We start from the raw sequence: 16,131 nt of genomic DNA on the forward strand, positions 1-16,131 counted from the left end.
TGCTATAGCTACAGACCTTGCAGTGCCTGACTGGGAAAAAAAAAGCAACGAGAACTAAAAAAACTGATAGAAAACGGCTTCTGATTTTTGCCGTTAGATCGAGTATTCCAGACATATAACCTCCGGATAAACCAAAGTTTCCTGTAACTGGATCCCAACATCCACAACATTTCATCATAGCTTAAATTCCTCACATTCGGAATTATCTCGATTGCTCAATGGGAATGAAACACTTGAGAGGTTTGATATTTGCTTGCGTTTATTTGTAATGAGCAGTGACAGAGAGCTGGCCCTGCCTTCGATCTAGTTCCTTTTCTCTCCAGTTTTGAAGAAGGGTCAAACCCGAAACGTCAACTCAAATTTCTCTCCACGGATGTTGCCTGACTTGCTGAGTTTTTCCAGCATTTTCTGTTGTTATTTTTGGTTCCTTTCCTTACTGGGTTCCCAGCAGTCGCAGCAATGCAGAGCTAGCTACTGAAGAAGTCATTTTCCACAGTTAACAAAATGTGCAATAGGGTACATAACACATGGGTGAGGCTGGTGAAGCAAGGGTAGAGCTAACTACTGAAAGCGTCACATGCTGTGATGAGTCTGAAGCGAGCGGGCCTGAGCAACAGGATCTCCTCCATCTTTACCAGAAGCATAAGAACGTGTAATATTCGATCCACTTCCCTTTGCAGTTCTCGACCCAGCTGTTCCTGCAAAACCAGAGCGTCAGACACAGGCGATCAGTCAGAGAGAATCACAAGAGCTCAAGTAATAAATGTATTTATTATTTATTGACGTGAGGTACAGAGGTCACATATCCCTGCACCTCAAAGTTTCCCCCCCTCCTCTCCTGAAGGTCCTGACTCTTACTAGTATACGGCCGCTCCCACTTACCCCACCCAGGGGCCATTCCCCATGTGTGTGCCTGTTACAAATTCTTGGACTGCACTAGAAATTCTCCTGTACTGGGCTTCAGCAGCCTCACCCATGAGTTATGTAGCCTATTGCACGTTTTGTTAACTGTGAAAAATGACTTCTTTATCACTGTATACCTGTGCTGCCAAATATCTAGTCATACCATGCGGTGACCTGGGATTGGTGCATAATAATGAAGCTGCTCAATGTGTGTGCTGGATATTGTAATCTCACATGTGTAACTCGTGTCTTCTAGAAGGTGGACTGATGAACATGCTAGTGAGACGAGGCCAATTATAAACCAGTAGGCTGATTTATTTTAATTATAATACATTAATAGAGTAATGTTTACAGTGAAATTTCCACTATTGTGTAGTGCTCCTTGTAACACATAATGTAACAAAATATGCCACACTCTCCCTGTTAGTACTTTTTAGACCGATAATTTCTCCGGTCAGTACCACATTTAAGCAGTGTTAGGTCACTTACATATATAACTGAGAAGTCTAACGCATGTTTGAGGCCCCCAGTATTAGAGCTATCCAATTAGTTCCACGACCCTGCTCTTTCACCACAGCCCAGTAAATTTTTACTTTTTTCTTCTGAAAGTTGATGAGCTGGAAAAATTTCTATGACACATTCATCACTGGAATACAAGGTATAACACACCCCTTCACTGTAATACACTGTATAACACACCCCTCACTGTAATACACTGTATAACACACCCCTCACTGTAATACACTGTATAACACACCCTTCACTGTAATACACTGTATAACACACCCCTCACTGTAATACACTGTATAACACACCCCTCACTGTAATACACTGTATAACACACCCCTCACTGTAATACACTGTATAACACACCCCTCACTGTAATACACTGTATAACACACCCCTCACTGTAATACACTGTATAACACAGCCCTCACTGTAATACACTGTATAACACACCCCTCACTGTAATACACTGTGTAACACACCCCTCACTGTAATACACTGTATAACACAGCCCTTCACTGTAATAAACTGTATAACACACCCCTCACTGTAACACAATGTATAACACACCCCTCACTGTAACACACTGTATAACACACCCCTCACTGTAATACACTGTATAACACACCCCTCACTGTAATACACTGTATAACACACTCCTCACTGTAATACACTGTATAACACAGTCCTTACTGTAATACACTGTATAACACACCCCTCACTGTAATACACTGTATAACACACCCCTCACTGTAATACACTATAACACACCCCTCACTGTAATACACTATAACACACCCCTCACTGTAATACACTGTATATCACAGACCTTACTGTAATACACTGTATAACACACCCCTCGCTGTAATACACTGTATAACACAGCCCTCACTGTAATACACTGTATAACACACCCCTCACTGTAACACACTCTATAACACACCCCTCACTGTAATACACTGTACAACACAGCCCTTCACTGTAATAAACTGTATAACACACCCCTCACTGTAATACACTGTATAACACACCCCTCACTGTAACACACTGTATAACACACCCCTCACTGTAATACACTGTATAACACACCCCTCACTGTAACACACTGTATAACACACCCTTCACTGTAATACACTGTATAACACACCCCTCACTGTAATACACTGTATAACACACCCCTCACTGTAATACACTATAACACACCCCTCACTGTAATACACTGTATAACACACTCCTCACTGTAATACACTGTATAACACACCCCTCACTGTAATACACTATAACACACCCCTCACTGTAATACACTGTATAACACACTCCTCACTGTAATACACTGTATAACACAGTCCTTACTGTAATACACTGTATAACACACCCCTCACTGTAATACACTGTATAACACAGTCCTTACTGTAATACACTGTATAACACACCCTTCACTGTAATACACTGTATAACACACCCCTCACTGTAATACACTATAACACACCCCTCACTGTAATACACTGTATAACACACCCCTCACTGTAATACACTGTATATCACAGCCCTTACTGTAATACACTGTATAACACACCCCTTGCTGTAATACACTATAACACACCCTGACTGATCGCTGAAATGCCTGTTTATCGCGAGCTGTTTGTGTGGGTCCACAGTGTCATTGCAGTATTTGTAACCTCGATATAGAAACCAGCAGCCCTTCATCACTCAATTACAAATTCAGCACTCAAATTCTCAGAGAGATCGAAAAGATCGAGGCTTCAACATACCAGGCCTCCATTCCTTGTTCGCCCACTATTTTTGCTGCACAATCCATGTCAGGTTGCAAATTATCGCCCAATAACTCTGCAGTGAGAAAAGAAATGTGATATTAGATCAGTTAGACCTTTGAAAGTTCTAGGACAAAGGTCCCAAGGGTGCAGGGTACTGGGTGCTTTAAATGTTGTTGCTTGTGGCATTAAAATCCAGGGTTTCTGTGCCGTATATCCTATGTAATCCTCTGTAATCCTCTGTAATTTAGGTTTCCACATGGACAACAAGGTCCACAAGCTGCCATGAGGAACATGGCCCGTTAATCTGTCCTATGTGTGGTATGTTCCGACACAGAGTTAGAAGGGCCTAGGATGGAAGGCGCTTGGTAATTTATATTATTAGGGTCTAAATTCACCATCTCAGCAGGGTGTTGGTGTGGGGCGGGGGGCAGGCGTGAATGTACATGGAAAATGTTACCGAAAGGGTAACACAGAGGGAAGAAGAGACAGTGTCACCCCGCCTCAGACGCTCTCAATCTCAGTCGCTTTGCAGCTGAAAGAAAGAAAAATAATTGTCTTTCTTTAACACAACTTATCACATCTCTCAGGAAATCCCAATGTCATTTTACACACAGTCGCTTGCTCTGGGATGCAATCAGTCTTGTCGGGTCGGTGACCATGTCAGCCATTTTACATAGAGCAAGGTTCCACAAGCACCAATGAGATGAAGACCTGTTAATCTGTCTATTTCTCATTGGTTGACAGGAGAATGTTAGCCAGGCCACTGTGATGAATTATCACATGGTTTAGTATGAGCATGCTCAGTTTGCTTTGGCCTAATAAAGCAAGCACCTGGACTGGCAACTCATCCTGTCTCTGTCCTTCCATTCGTTCTACCCACATTTTTGGTGACGAGGATGGTGTTAAGTCTGTGTGTCCCAGTTATGCTTATTATAAATCACTGGACACAGACCACAAGAATAACTTTAACAGGTCTTTACTATTCGGAGGTCAGGGCGGAACTGCCCAGCAAATCCCTACACAACACTTATATACCGGTGTGGTCACCACCGGTATTACAGTATACAGCAGCCAAGAGAAAGTAGTACATCTCTTAAGGTAGTTCTCTTAAGGTGGAACAGGTTACATACACCACAATCCTCCCTTTTTAGCTTAACAGTTATATCCCCATTTAACATAACATAATAACATATATATATACAACTTCATGCAAAACAGTTCAAAGATTCAGTCTATGAGGAGGCCTCCTGATTCGAGTTGGATAACGCCTTTCAGGGGTCTCTGATTCTCGTTGCTGGGGTGACTCATCTAGTTGGTCTCTTATGGATTGGACATCATCATCAGGTACATTCACTTCTGAGGTAGATGCTTCAGGTTCACTAACTTCTTCCACGGTTGTCTCTGCCGTAACCATGGGTTCGGCCCTTGTTCTCGATTCTACCAGTTGGTCAGCATGACGCCGTATTACATTTTCACCAATATCTACCGTGTACGTCAGGGGTCCTTGTCTGGCCCGAATTGTTCCAGATTGCCACTTCTCGTTTTTATAGTCCCGGGCTAACACTGGTTGTCCTATTTCGAAACTCCGAGTGGTCTTGTTGTTTATATGCTGGAACTGTTTGTTTTCAACTTCCCTCCGCACATTTGGTTTTAACAAGTCCAACCTGGACCGCAACCTCCTGTTATAGAACATCATGGCAGGACTTTGGTTTGTCACTGCATGAGTGGCGTTTCGATATGCCAGTAGGAATTTGTCCACCTTGTGTTGTAGTGGAATCTGATCTTCGCTCATGGCCTTTATTGCTTTTTTGAATGTTTGTACAAATCTCTCGGCCAACCCGTTTGTAGCCAGATGATATGGGGCAGAGGTATAATGTTTCACCCCATTCTTCTTCATGAATTTCTGGAATTCTTCTGACACGAACTGCGGTCCGTTGTCTGAACATATTTGTTCTGGCAATCCATTTCTTGCAAATATCGTTCTTAGCACCGCGATCGTCTTTTCCGAGGTAGTGGTAGTCATCTTAATCACTTCTGGCCATTTAGAATGTGCGTCCACCGCAATTAAAAACATGGAGTCCATGAATGGACCAGCAAAGTCAATATGTACATGTTGCCATGGGGTTGAAGGCCATTCCCATGGATGCAGCGGTGCAATCGGAGGTGCATTTTGCACTTTTTGGCACCCTGAGCAGCTTTTCGTCAGATCCTCTATCTGTTGGTCGATACCCGGCCACCACACATAAGCCCTAGCAAGGCTTTTCATCTTGACTCCCCCCAGATGACCTTCATGCAGTTCCTTTAGAACTCTCTCTCTTAACTTAGGAGGAATAATCACCCTTGTTCCATACAACAATGTTCCTTGACAGACGGACAGCTGGTCTCGTCTTGCTGAGAATGCCGGTAACAGTGGATCACCATGTGCTGGCCATCCCTTCACTGTCACTTCGTAGACCCGGGACAGTGTCGGGTCGTTCCTGGTTTCTCTTTCAATACTTGCATTGGTGACTGGTAAACATTCGATGATGGTCGAGTGAAATAACTCAACAGGGTCAACCGTCGGTGCCTCCTCCTCTGTAGGTAGTGGCAGGCGCGACAGCCCATCAGCATTACCATGCTGCTTTGTACCTTTGAATTCGATCTGATATTGATGTGCCCCTAGGAAAAGGGACCATCTCTGGAGTCTCTGTGCTGTCATCACCGAAACACCCTTCTTAGGGTTAAAAATGGATACCAACGGCTGGTGGTCTGTCAGAAGCGTAAACTTTTGGCCCTGCAGGTAATGATTAAACTTCTTTACTCCCCACACAAGGCTGAGAGCCTCCCTATCTATCTGAGCATAGTTGCGCTCAGCGGAGGTCAATGATCTGGATGCGAACGCGACTGGCCTCTCCAGGCCATTTGGCAACTTGTGTGAGAGTACTGCCCCAATACCATATGGAGAAGCATCACAAGCCAAACGAATAGGCAGCGTTGGGTTGAAGTGAGCCAACACTTCCTCTGAGGTGATCAATGCCTTGCTTTTGCGAAAGGCCCTCTTACAGTCCTCGCTCCACTTCCATGGTACTCCCTTCTGCAAAAGAGCGTTCAGCGGGTGCAGCACCGTGGATAAATTTGGCAGAAACTTATGCTAATAGTTAATCAACCCTAGGAACAACCTCAACTGGGATACATTATCCGGAGCGGGAGCCTTCACAACAGCTTCGATCTTGTCAGGAGACTTATGAAGCCCCTCCTGGTCAATGACATGACCACAGTACGAGATCCACTTCTGAAAGAACTCACATTTCTGGCGATTAACTCGAAGTCCATATTCTTTCAATCTGGTGAGCACCAGTTCCAAATTTGCAAGGTGTTCCTCGTCATCATCTCCTGTAATCAGAATATCGTCCAGGTAACATTGTGTGCCTGGAATTCCCTGTAATACCTGCTCCATGGCCCTCTGCCAAATTGCTGGAGCCGATGCCACTCCAAAAACCAGTCTATTATACCGGTACAAGCCTCTATGCGTGTTAATCGTGAGATACTGGCGTGACTCTTCCTCAACTTCCATCTGTAAGTACGCCTGCGCCAGGTCTATCTTGGTGAAGTGTTTCCCGCCAGACAACAAAGCGAAGATATCCTCAATCCGCGGAAGCGGATACTGCACCGTGTGAAGCACCGGATTAACAGTGATCTTGAAATCTCCACAGATGCGAACCTTCCCCGGTTCCCCCGGCTTGTTGCTCAATGAACGCTTCATGACGGGGACAATGGGCATGGCCCACTCACTCCAGTCTACCTTAGACAGTACTCCTGAACGTTCTAGCCCTTCCAGCTCAGCTTGCACAGCAGGTCGTATCGCATAAGGTACCGGTCTGGCTTTGAAAAATTTCGGGTTTGCATGTTCTTCAACCTTGATGTTTGCCGTAATTCCTCTCAGTGTTCCCAGTCCCTGTTGGAACACCTCTTTAGCATCGTCCAATATTCTAGATAATCGTTTAGGTTTGACATCTTTTTTACCGGAATCTACCGTTAGTGCTTTTAAGGAATGCCAGTCCATATTTATTTTCCTAATCCACTCCCGTCCCAGTAGTGGTGGACCTCCCTCAGGTAGCACATATAAGTCCATTCCTTGGCTTTCTTTGCCCTTGTGGACCACCTTTACCTCTATCTTCCCGATGGGGTATACTCTTTGCCCCGTGTATGTTTTCAATACAATCTCCGTATCCCGTAGGGGAATATGTGGGAATAACCTTTTGTAATCTTGCTTATTCATGACCGTCAATGCCGATCCAGTATCCAGTTCCATCTTCACTTGGACTCCTGCTATCTGAAGTGTGACCCAGATTGTTTGGAGGTCTGCTTCATTACCAACATTGTGTACTCTTAGACTACCCAGTTCATTACTGCTGGAGTCTGAATTTGACTTCTGTTCGTTCGAACTGTTCTCTGTCACCTTGTGTACCTTTCTGTACTTTTCCTGCGGTGACTTTTTGTTGCTGGTCTTCTTTCCTGACCGGCATACTTTAGCTATGTGACCAAGCCTGCCACATTTTCTGCATTCCTGATTTTTGAACCAGCACTGGTTCTGATCGTGCGTTGTCTTTCCACAACGATAACATTTTACTGTACCCAAGACCATTTGATTGGTGCTGAGTTCCAGTGACCGTAGCTGCATTTCCGCAGTGCCTCTCACTGCGGCTTCGTGCGATGCTGCAATAGTGACAGCTTTATCAAGCGTAAGATCATTCTCCTCAAGCAGTTGCTTTTGTGTTCCTTCTTTTAACAATCCACACACAAATTTATCTCTCAGCGCATCTGCTAGTCCTGTTCCAAACTGACAGTACTTTGATAGCTTACGCAGTTCAATTAAAAATTCAGCGTTGCTTTCGTCTTTCAGCTGCGTTCTTCTGTAAAATTTAAATCATTCCGCTATCATCAGCGGCGTGGGGTTTAAATGATTTTTCAGGACAGTAACAATATTCGCGAAAGTCTGATCCGCCGGTTTATCTGGTGACAGAAGGTGCTTCAATAGCCCGTATGTCTTCGCACCCATTGAGCTTAATAAGGTTAGTGCTTTCTCATCATCTGGTACCTTATTTGCTTTACAATAAACTTCCATGCGTTCTATATACGTGGTCCAATCTTCGATATCGCTATCAAAGGTATTAATGTTCCCATGTTTAGGCATCCTTGCAAGTTTTTTAAATTTTTCTTTTTCTCAAAATGGCGGCTTCCCGCGCTTGTCTTCTTCCCCCACCTACTAAAATGGCGGCTTCCCGCGCTTGGCGGTCTTTCCCGACGCTGCTTTTACTCCCCCGCGGTTCCTGTGGGCATTCACGCTTCCCCTGCTGTTGCGCCTCTCAGCCCCGCATGCAGCCCGGTCCTTTACACCGGCTGCGTTTGAGTTCTCCGCGGCTCTCGTGCCTTAAGCTGCCCCAGTCGCTGCACCTCTCGGCCTCGATTGCAGCCCGGCCCTTTTCACCGGCCGTGGTCGAGTTCTCCGCCCTTTTTCCTCCATTTTCCCTCCCCCACTCCACAGTCAACACGGCCGACTTTCTGCTCGTGTCGCTGATCGGCTTACCCACCACCGTGGTAGAAGGGATGATCACTGCCTGTCGCTGATGGAGGGCTTCGTGGTCAGAATTTTTCTTTTTTAACCCGGGTTCTCGATGCCTCCCGTGCGATGGTGCTCAGCAGGATGATGAGGGCGGATGCCTCTTCTCGACGCCCGTTCTGAGGACGAAGCTGCCTTGGATGTAAAACTGCCGCAGGGTAAGATCGGACTCGTCGCCACTGTTAAGTCTGTGTGTCCCAGTTATGCTTATTATAAATCACTGGTCACAGACCACAAGAATAACTTTAACAGGTCTTTACTATTCGGAGGTCAGGGCTGAACTGCCCAGCAAATCCCTACACAACACTTATATACCGGTGTGGTCACCACCGGTATTACAGTATACAGCAGCCAAGAGAAAGTAGTACATCTCTTAAGGTAGTTCTCTCAAGGTGGAACAGGTTACATACACCACAGATGGGATCCCAAAGCCATTTTTAGGGATCATGGGAGGACACAGTGTTCAACCTTCGAGTGGAAACGTTTAAGATGAATTTGTGACTCCTAAACTGAATTTCTGCGATGTTTTACTGTTAAAACTCAAGCTGAATCGTCTGTGCTTCACCTTCGCGTGTATGTATACACAGCAATAGCAGTGTGGATTCTCACATGTGCAGAGGTACCGTGTTGAGTTACTGTTCGACGGGATCGGAACAATCATGGCCGCGCCTACAGGATTTATTGGAAGACTCGGCATGTATGACCGAGCTTGTGAGCCATTCAGTTCTTACATTGAGCAGATGGCGATGTTTTTAAGGTTAATAACATTATTGAGACCGAAGGTGCAGATGAGAATGTTCAAGCTCAAAATAAAGTAATTTGTGAACGGAAGAAAGCAATTTTTCTAACAGTGAACAGGCCAGATGTCTACAGATAATTAACAAACCTACTCTCGCCAAGGAAAATAAAGGATGCGTCGTTTGAAAACATTGTCGAGAAACTCGAGGACCATTTCGACCCAACGCCATTAGAAATAGCAGAGAGCTATAAGTTTGGTACCAAAAATGAAAAAAAAAATAAAACCTGAGTGAGTACATTGTAGCCCTTAAGAACATGTTTTTGCATTATAACTTTGGCACATTTTTGGATCGTGTGTTGTGAGATAAGTTTGTGTGTGGACTGGTGGATGAGCGCACACAGTCCATGTTACTGAACACTCCGAGCACATGGACTACCAACTCATCGTGTCTCTGTCCTTCGTCTGTTCAACCCAAGTATATTACAGACGCCAAGGGGGGGAATTTTCACTCTTATCGAGTGGCAAAACCCAGGTGATATTGAATCAACGGCTCATATTACACCACCGTAGATTTTCTTTTCCTATTTAATTCAATGACAGAGAAAATCGGGCGAGCTGTAAACTGGGTTAGTGATTCACAATCACTTCATACTTCTCTGCGTTAAGTTGCATCTGCAAATAAATAAATATGAGATTAATATTATATTGGTTCACGTACCACTACATTTCATCCCACAGCCATTTACAGAGCCCGGAGTCTTTCCATCGTCACACCACCATTTACTGTTGATCTGCAAGATCCCATAGTCTGATGACCAAGTGTTTCCATTCCTTGTCTGATGACCGATTTCATCGGTGTTGAATCGACTCTCGTGCCAAGCCAGGCACACCCCTAAAATTAAAATGAAGACAAGACACTGTAGTTTGTAACACACGACCAACACAAATGTGATTCACACTGCGCCCCGCAGACCGGAGACAGTCTACAGCGAGGTTTGTCTTTGCAGCAACCTCGGGGTGAATTTCCTCGGAGCTTCTCACGCTCCACCGCCGTCACTTAGACGTAAACGGGGGGACCAAAGTGAGAGGAAGAATGAAAGAGGGAACTAGCAGCACAGAACAGGATACTGACACTCACTTATCTCCAGTCCGTTCAGCGGAAGGCAGTGATTGTGGGAATTGGAGCTGTGTACAAGGTGGGACTTCATTTTGCTGATTGTCCCTCCTGCTCTCCTGGTGGTGCTGAGTCTCGCTGGGGCTCAGTTCATGGGCACCTGTAACTATTACCGTGATTGAGTCCAGACTGTTAGAGATGGAAGACTATTCTCTCTTAGAGAGCATCACAGCCAAACCAATCCCACCCGTGTTAAAGACAAAATACTGCAGATGCTGGAAATCTGAAATATATCAGCATCTGCTGAGTATTTCCAGCATTTTCTGTTTATATTCCACCCTTGTTAACACATGCATCTGTGATAAAGATGAAGCTGTTCAGTCTGGTTTTCGTTTAGTAACAGACCCTCTAATTCAGACACAATACATAAGAGTTTAAGATCCATCTCCACAGCCTTAGCCTATGTTGTGACATATGTTGCAAAGGTTTAATTTTATAGTCTTCTTGGTAACAAGCTTGCGAGAAAGTCTAACACCATGTCAAAATTGTGACTGGTTCAGCTATTTTTTGAATGAGACTAGCAGTTAGGATTTTATAACAAGCTTTCACAACACACATTGAACAGGGAAATGGTGTTAGGGAAATTGACGGGATTGAAGGCCGATAAATCCCCAGGGCCTGATAATCTACATCCTAGGGTACTTAAGGAAGTGGCCCTAGAAATAGTAGATGAATTGCTGGTCATCTTCCAAAATTCGATAGACTCTGGAACTGTACCCATGGATTGGAGGTTAGCTAATGTTACTCCACTATTCAAAAAAGGTGGTAGAGAGAAAACGGGGAATTATAGACCGGTAAGCCTGACATCGGTAGTGGGGAAAATGCTAGAGTCCATTATAAAAGATGTAACAGCAGAGCACTTGGAAAACAGTGACAGGATCGGACAAATTCAACATGGATTTACAAAAGGTAAATCGTACTTGACTAATCTACTGGAATTTTTGAGGACATAACTGATACAATTGATAAGGGAGAACCACTGGATGTGGTGTATTTGGACTTTCAGAAGGCTTTCGATAAGGTCCCGCATAAGACATTAGCGTGTAAAGTTAAGGCACATGGGATTGGGGGCATGGTATTGACTTGGATAGAGAACTGGTTGGCAAACAGAAAGCAAAGAGTTGGAATAAACGGGTCTTTTTCCGAGTGGCGGGCAGTGACTACTGGGGTACCGCAGGGATCGGTCCTGGGACCCCAGCTATTCACAATATATATTAATGATCTAGACGAGGGAATTGGATGTAATATCTCCAAGTTTGCAGATGACACAAAGCTGGGTGGGAGTGTGTGCTGTTATGAGGGTGCCGAGAAACTCCAGTATGATTTGGACAGGTTGGGTGATTGGGCAGAAGCATGGCAGATACAATATAATGTGGATAAATGCGAGGTTATCCACTTTGGTATCAAAAACAGGAAGGCAGATTATTATCTGAATGGCAATAGATTGGGAGAAGGGGAAATGCAACAAGACCTGGGTGTCCTTGTGCACCAGTCGCTGAATGTAAGCATGCAGGTGCAGCAGGCGGTTAAGAAGGCAAATGGTATGTTGGCCTTCGTAGCAAGAGGGTTCGAGTACAGGAACAAGGATGTCTTGATGCAGTTGTACAGGGCCTTGGTGCGACCACACCTGGAGTATTGTGTGCAGTTTTGGTCACCTTATCTGAGGAAGGATGTTCTTGCCATGGAGGGAGTTCAGCAAAGATTCACCTGGGCTGGCAGGAATGACGTATGAGGAGGGATTGGGTCGATTGGGCTTATACTCGCTGGAGTTTAGAAGAATGAGAGGGGATCTCATTGAAACTTATAAAACACTAACAGGACTAGACAGACTAGATGCAGGAAGGATGTTCCCGATGGCCAGGGAGTCCAGAACCAGGGGTCACAGTCTAAGGATAAGGGGTGAGCCATTTAGGACTGAGATGAGGAGGAATTTCTTCACCCAGAGAGTGGTGAACCTGTGGAATTCTCTACCAGAGAAGGCAGTAGAGGCCAATTCATTAAATGTATTCAAGAAGGAGTTGGATATATTTCTTAAGGCTAAAGAGATCAAGGGATTTGGAGAGAAGGCAGGGACGGGGTAATGAGTTTGGATGATCAGCCATGATCACATTGAATGGTGGAGCAGGCTCGAGGGGCCGAATGGCCTACTCCTGCTCCAATCTTCTATGTTTCTATGTTTCTAGTGTAAAAAATAATGAACGTGAGAACTGTTGTTTGAGTGCAGTGGATTGGAATTGACCAAACTTGTTATTTCGTATGATGGGCAAAGCTTATAATGGGATGTCTGGTTTGGCTCTCCATTCGCTGGCCTCCTGAGATGCCGTGTGGAGAAATGAGGTGCCTCCTGCAACAGATCTCAGTGGGCAGGTTGATGTGATGTGTTCCATGGTCTGGGACTCATGGCCACAGTCCCACTCCGGGTCGTCCCTCATCTTCCACTTGTGGAGCAGGTGGCCGCAGTGTCCATGACCAGTGCGGATTGGATTGTGCGCCGTCCACTGTCTTCGAGGGAGGTCGAAGCCAGAGACATCCCGGTTTGAGAAGCATGAAAACATTGACCAAACTGAAACCAATTTTAAGGAGACAAAGAGCCGGGCTGTGTTTATAACAGATGTTTGTAGAGAAAGGTGTAGGGTGTAGATCACAGACATTTTTTCCCTTTCAAATAGATGATAGAATTATTACCATAATTTCTGCTACATTGTTCAATTTATTTAATAATTTAAAAGGGGATAGAGGCCTGGTGTGACATTCTATCCCTTATTGAAGACTGTAGATAGATCTACTAACAGCTAGAAATAATTCTGGTAGCTTAAAACCTGATTGCACAGAGCTTTCTAATAGTTGTCCTGTGCACATTATTACATTTTTACATTGTAAAGCTAGTGAAGACACTCTCAGTGGCATAAGGACTTGTGACTCACGGGGATATTGATCTCCGATGCTACAGTCAAAAATTCTAAGACAAGTCCGCAAAACTGACTTAGTAGTTAGCAAAACTGAAGATTAAAGGGACAGTGTCAGCATGGGTCCGAAATTGGCTCAGAGACAGAAAACAGAGAGTCGCGGTGAACGGTTGTTTTTAAGACTGGAGGGAAGTATACAGTGGTGTCGGTATTAGGACCATTGCTCTTTTTGATGCATATTAAGGATCTGGACTTGGGTATATAGGGCAGAATTTCAAAGTTTGCAGAGGACATAAAATTTGGAAATGTACTAACCAGTGCTGAGGATAATAACAGACTTCAGGAGGGCGTAATGGGCAGGCTGGTGAAATGGGCAGACAGATAGCAGATGCAGTTTAATGCAGAGAAGTATGAAGTAATGTATTTTGGTAGGAAGAATGACAAGAGGCAATATAAAGTAAATGGTACAATTTTATAGGGGGTGCAGGAACAGAGAGACCTGTGGGGGGTGTATGTACTCAGATCTTTGAAGGTGGCAGAAGTTGAGAATGCGGTTAGAAAGTATATGGGATCCTTGGCTTTATAAACAGAAGCAAAAGCAAGGTACTAATGAGGAACCTTTATAATCACTGGTTATACTCGCAGGGCTATGGGGAAAGCGCGGGGAAGTGGGACTAATTGGAGAGCTTTTTCAAAGAGCCGGCACAGACACGATGGGCTGAAGAGACTCTTTCTGTGCTGTATTATTCTATGAACATAACACAGCAGAGTTCAGAGGGCAGTGATCAAGGGTAAGGACCCTGGACGATTTTCCCTGCCCCACTCCGTCCTCGAGACCAATTGTCGCTTGGCTAAGATCGTTGTACTCAGTCCGGACCAGGCTCAGGCATTCCCTAGCCCCACCAACTTAACATGCATTTACCCACTGACTGAGCGAGTGGAGCAGAGAGAGGGTTTAGGATATGGAAAGGTCTGTCGATTTATGGGCAATTGTATCTTCAAATTAAAAAAGGTTTGAATGGAATGCTCAAAACATCCAACTTTGGCACGTTTACAAAATAAATATTGTGCAATTTATTTATTTTTAATAAATTATTTTTAATAAGAGGAAAACACAGCCACAATCTGCACCTACATTCGGCAGCTTAATTAGGACAGGGAAAGTGTTACTCACAGTCGGCCACGCTGTATTCGGTGAATTGACTCAGTTTAGACTGCTTTACAATTTTAGCAAACTGACATCTTCCAAAGATCTTGGCGCTGGCGACCGTGAGCAGGATACTGAGAACAACGAGAGTCTTCATCTTGCCTGTAGGCGATGATTCCGGGTCTGGTAACAGTCAAGCTTTTATACAGGATCGTGCCTGTGGTTATCAGTTCCACATATCTAATCAGACTGGAAAAAAACAAGTGCAAACTATGTTTGTCAGATTAAGTTCCTGAATGACATGCTGTGATTTAACAAACACTGCGATACGAGGGGAGGGAGTAAAGACTTTTAGGACGGACTTCACTAATTTTACTCCTGGAGTAGAGGTGTGGAGAAAGGGTGAGGTTTGAACAATTCAGGCATCTACAGTAACATCAGTCACATTACAGAGGGTTCTCTGCAAGATACAGATACGACACATTGGCCAGGAAAGCCCAGCAGTGAGGGTGCTGATACCGTGTGAGAGTGAGGATTGGAGATGAGGAGAAGACCCCAATCAGCTGAATCACTGGGACATTGCAGGGTAGTGTAGGCTGATTGCTGAGTTGTCTGAAGTCATTCAGATTAACAAAGGGCCCAGCATTAGTGCTGGCCTGATCAGTGGAAGAGAAATGGAGCCAGTGCTCATGTTGAACATTGGTGTTTCCATGAAGCTGATTGCAGCAGACAAGTTACAGTAGGTAGATTCAGGCTGCAATGGCAGGTTTGGTGGCGAACAGCGTTAATTGGACTTTCTTGATCACCGCTGACATGGCGCTATATTTGCACCGCCAATGGCTGTGACGTTGATTCGGTAACGGCGCAGCGATGTCAATGTCGCCTCTGGGACCTCGAGAACATCGCGCCCAATGGCTTATCTCCCTGACCAATGAAAGAAAAGGATAGAGAAAGAAACAATGCGAAAGACGGTGAAGGAAATAGGACCAATCAGAGTCAAACAAAATATAGCGACTGAGATAGGAATAATGAGAGGGAAAGAGAGAGAGAAAAGTGACAAAGGAAAAGTAAGAAAAAATTAACAACAAGCAGAAGAGGAGGGCATTGTAAGCCAGTTGTGTTTGGGAATTGCTCTATTGGTCCTTGGGAAGGTAATGAGCGCTGACCCCTGACCAAGAGCACCCAAGCCCCAGTGAGGAATGACAGGTGGCAACTGAATTTGAACAAGTCTGTAAGACTTTGCATCATTATTTAAACTTGTCCCGTGTGTCCAAAGGTCATTTAACTCCCTGATGATGTGTGATTTAGATACTGGATGTTAGGCTATTTGTAACTGTTCCCTGCGGTTTCTTCACACCCTCATAACAAACAAAACATTAAA

General features: G+C 44.6%; 1 protein-coding gene across 1 annotated transcript; it reads right to left on the bottom strand.

Moving 5' to 3' along the window:
* Positions 1 to 247: 247 nt before the first annotated feature.
* LOC147107899 (lysozyme C-like) lies at positions 248 to 15,020 on the bottom strand. Its single transcript, XM_086007285.1, has 4 exons — positions 14,778 to 15,020; positions 10,242 to 10,415; positions 3,183 to 3,258; positions 248 to 698 (listed from the first exon to the last, which is right to left on the bottom strand). Exons 1-4 carry the CDS (start codon positions 14,905 to 14,907, stop codon positions 632 to 634), a joined length of 447 nt encoding a protein of 148 aa, XP_085863411.1. The 5' UTR covers positions 14,908 to 15,020; the 3' UTR covers positions 248 to 631.
* Between the last annotated feature and the right edge of the window lie 1,111 nt (positions 15,021 to 16,131).

This window comes from Somniosus microcephalus, chromosome 14 (genome assembly GCF_052327205.1).
Source record: "Somniosus microcephalus isolate GS21.2 chromosome 14, FLI_Smic_1.0, whole genome shotgun sequence".
NCBI classification, from domain to species: domain Eukaryota; kingdom Metazoa; phylum Chordata; class Chondrichthyes; order Squaliformes; family Somniosidae; genus Somniosus; species Somniosus microcephalus.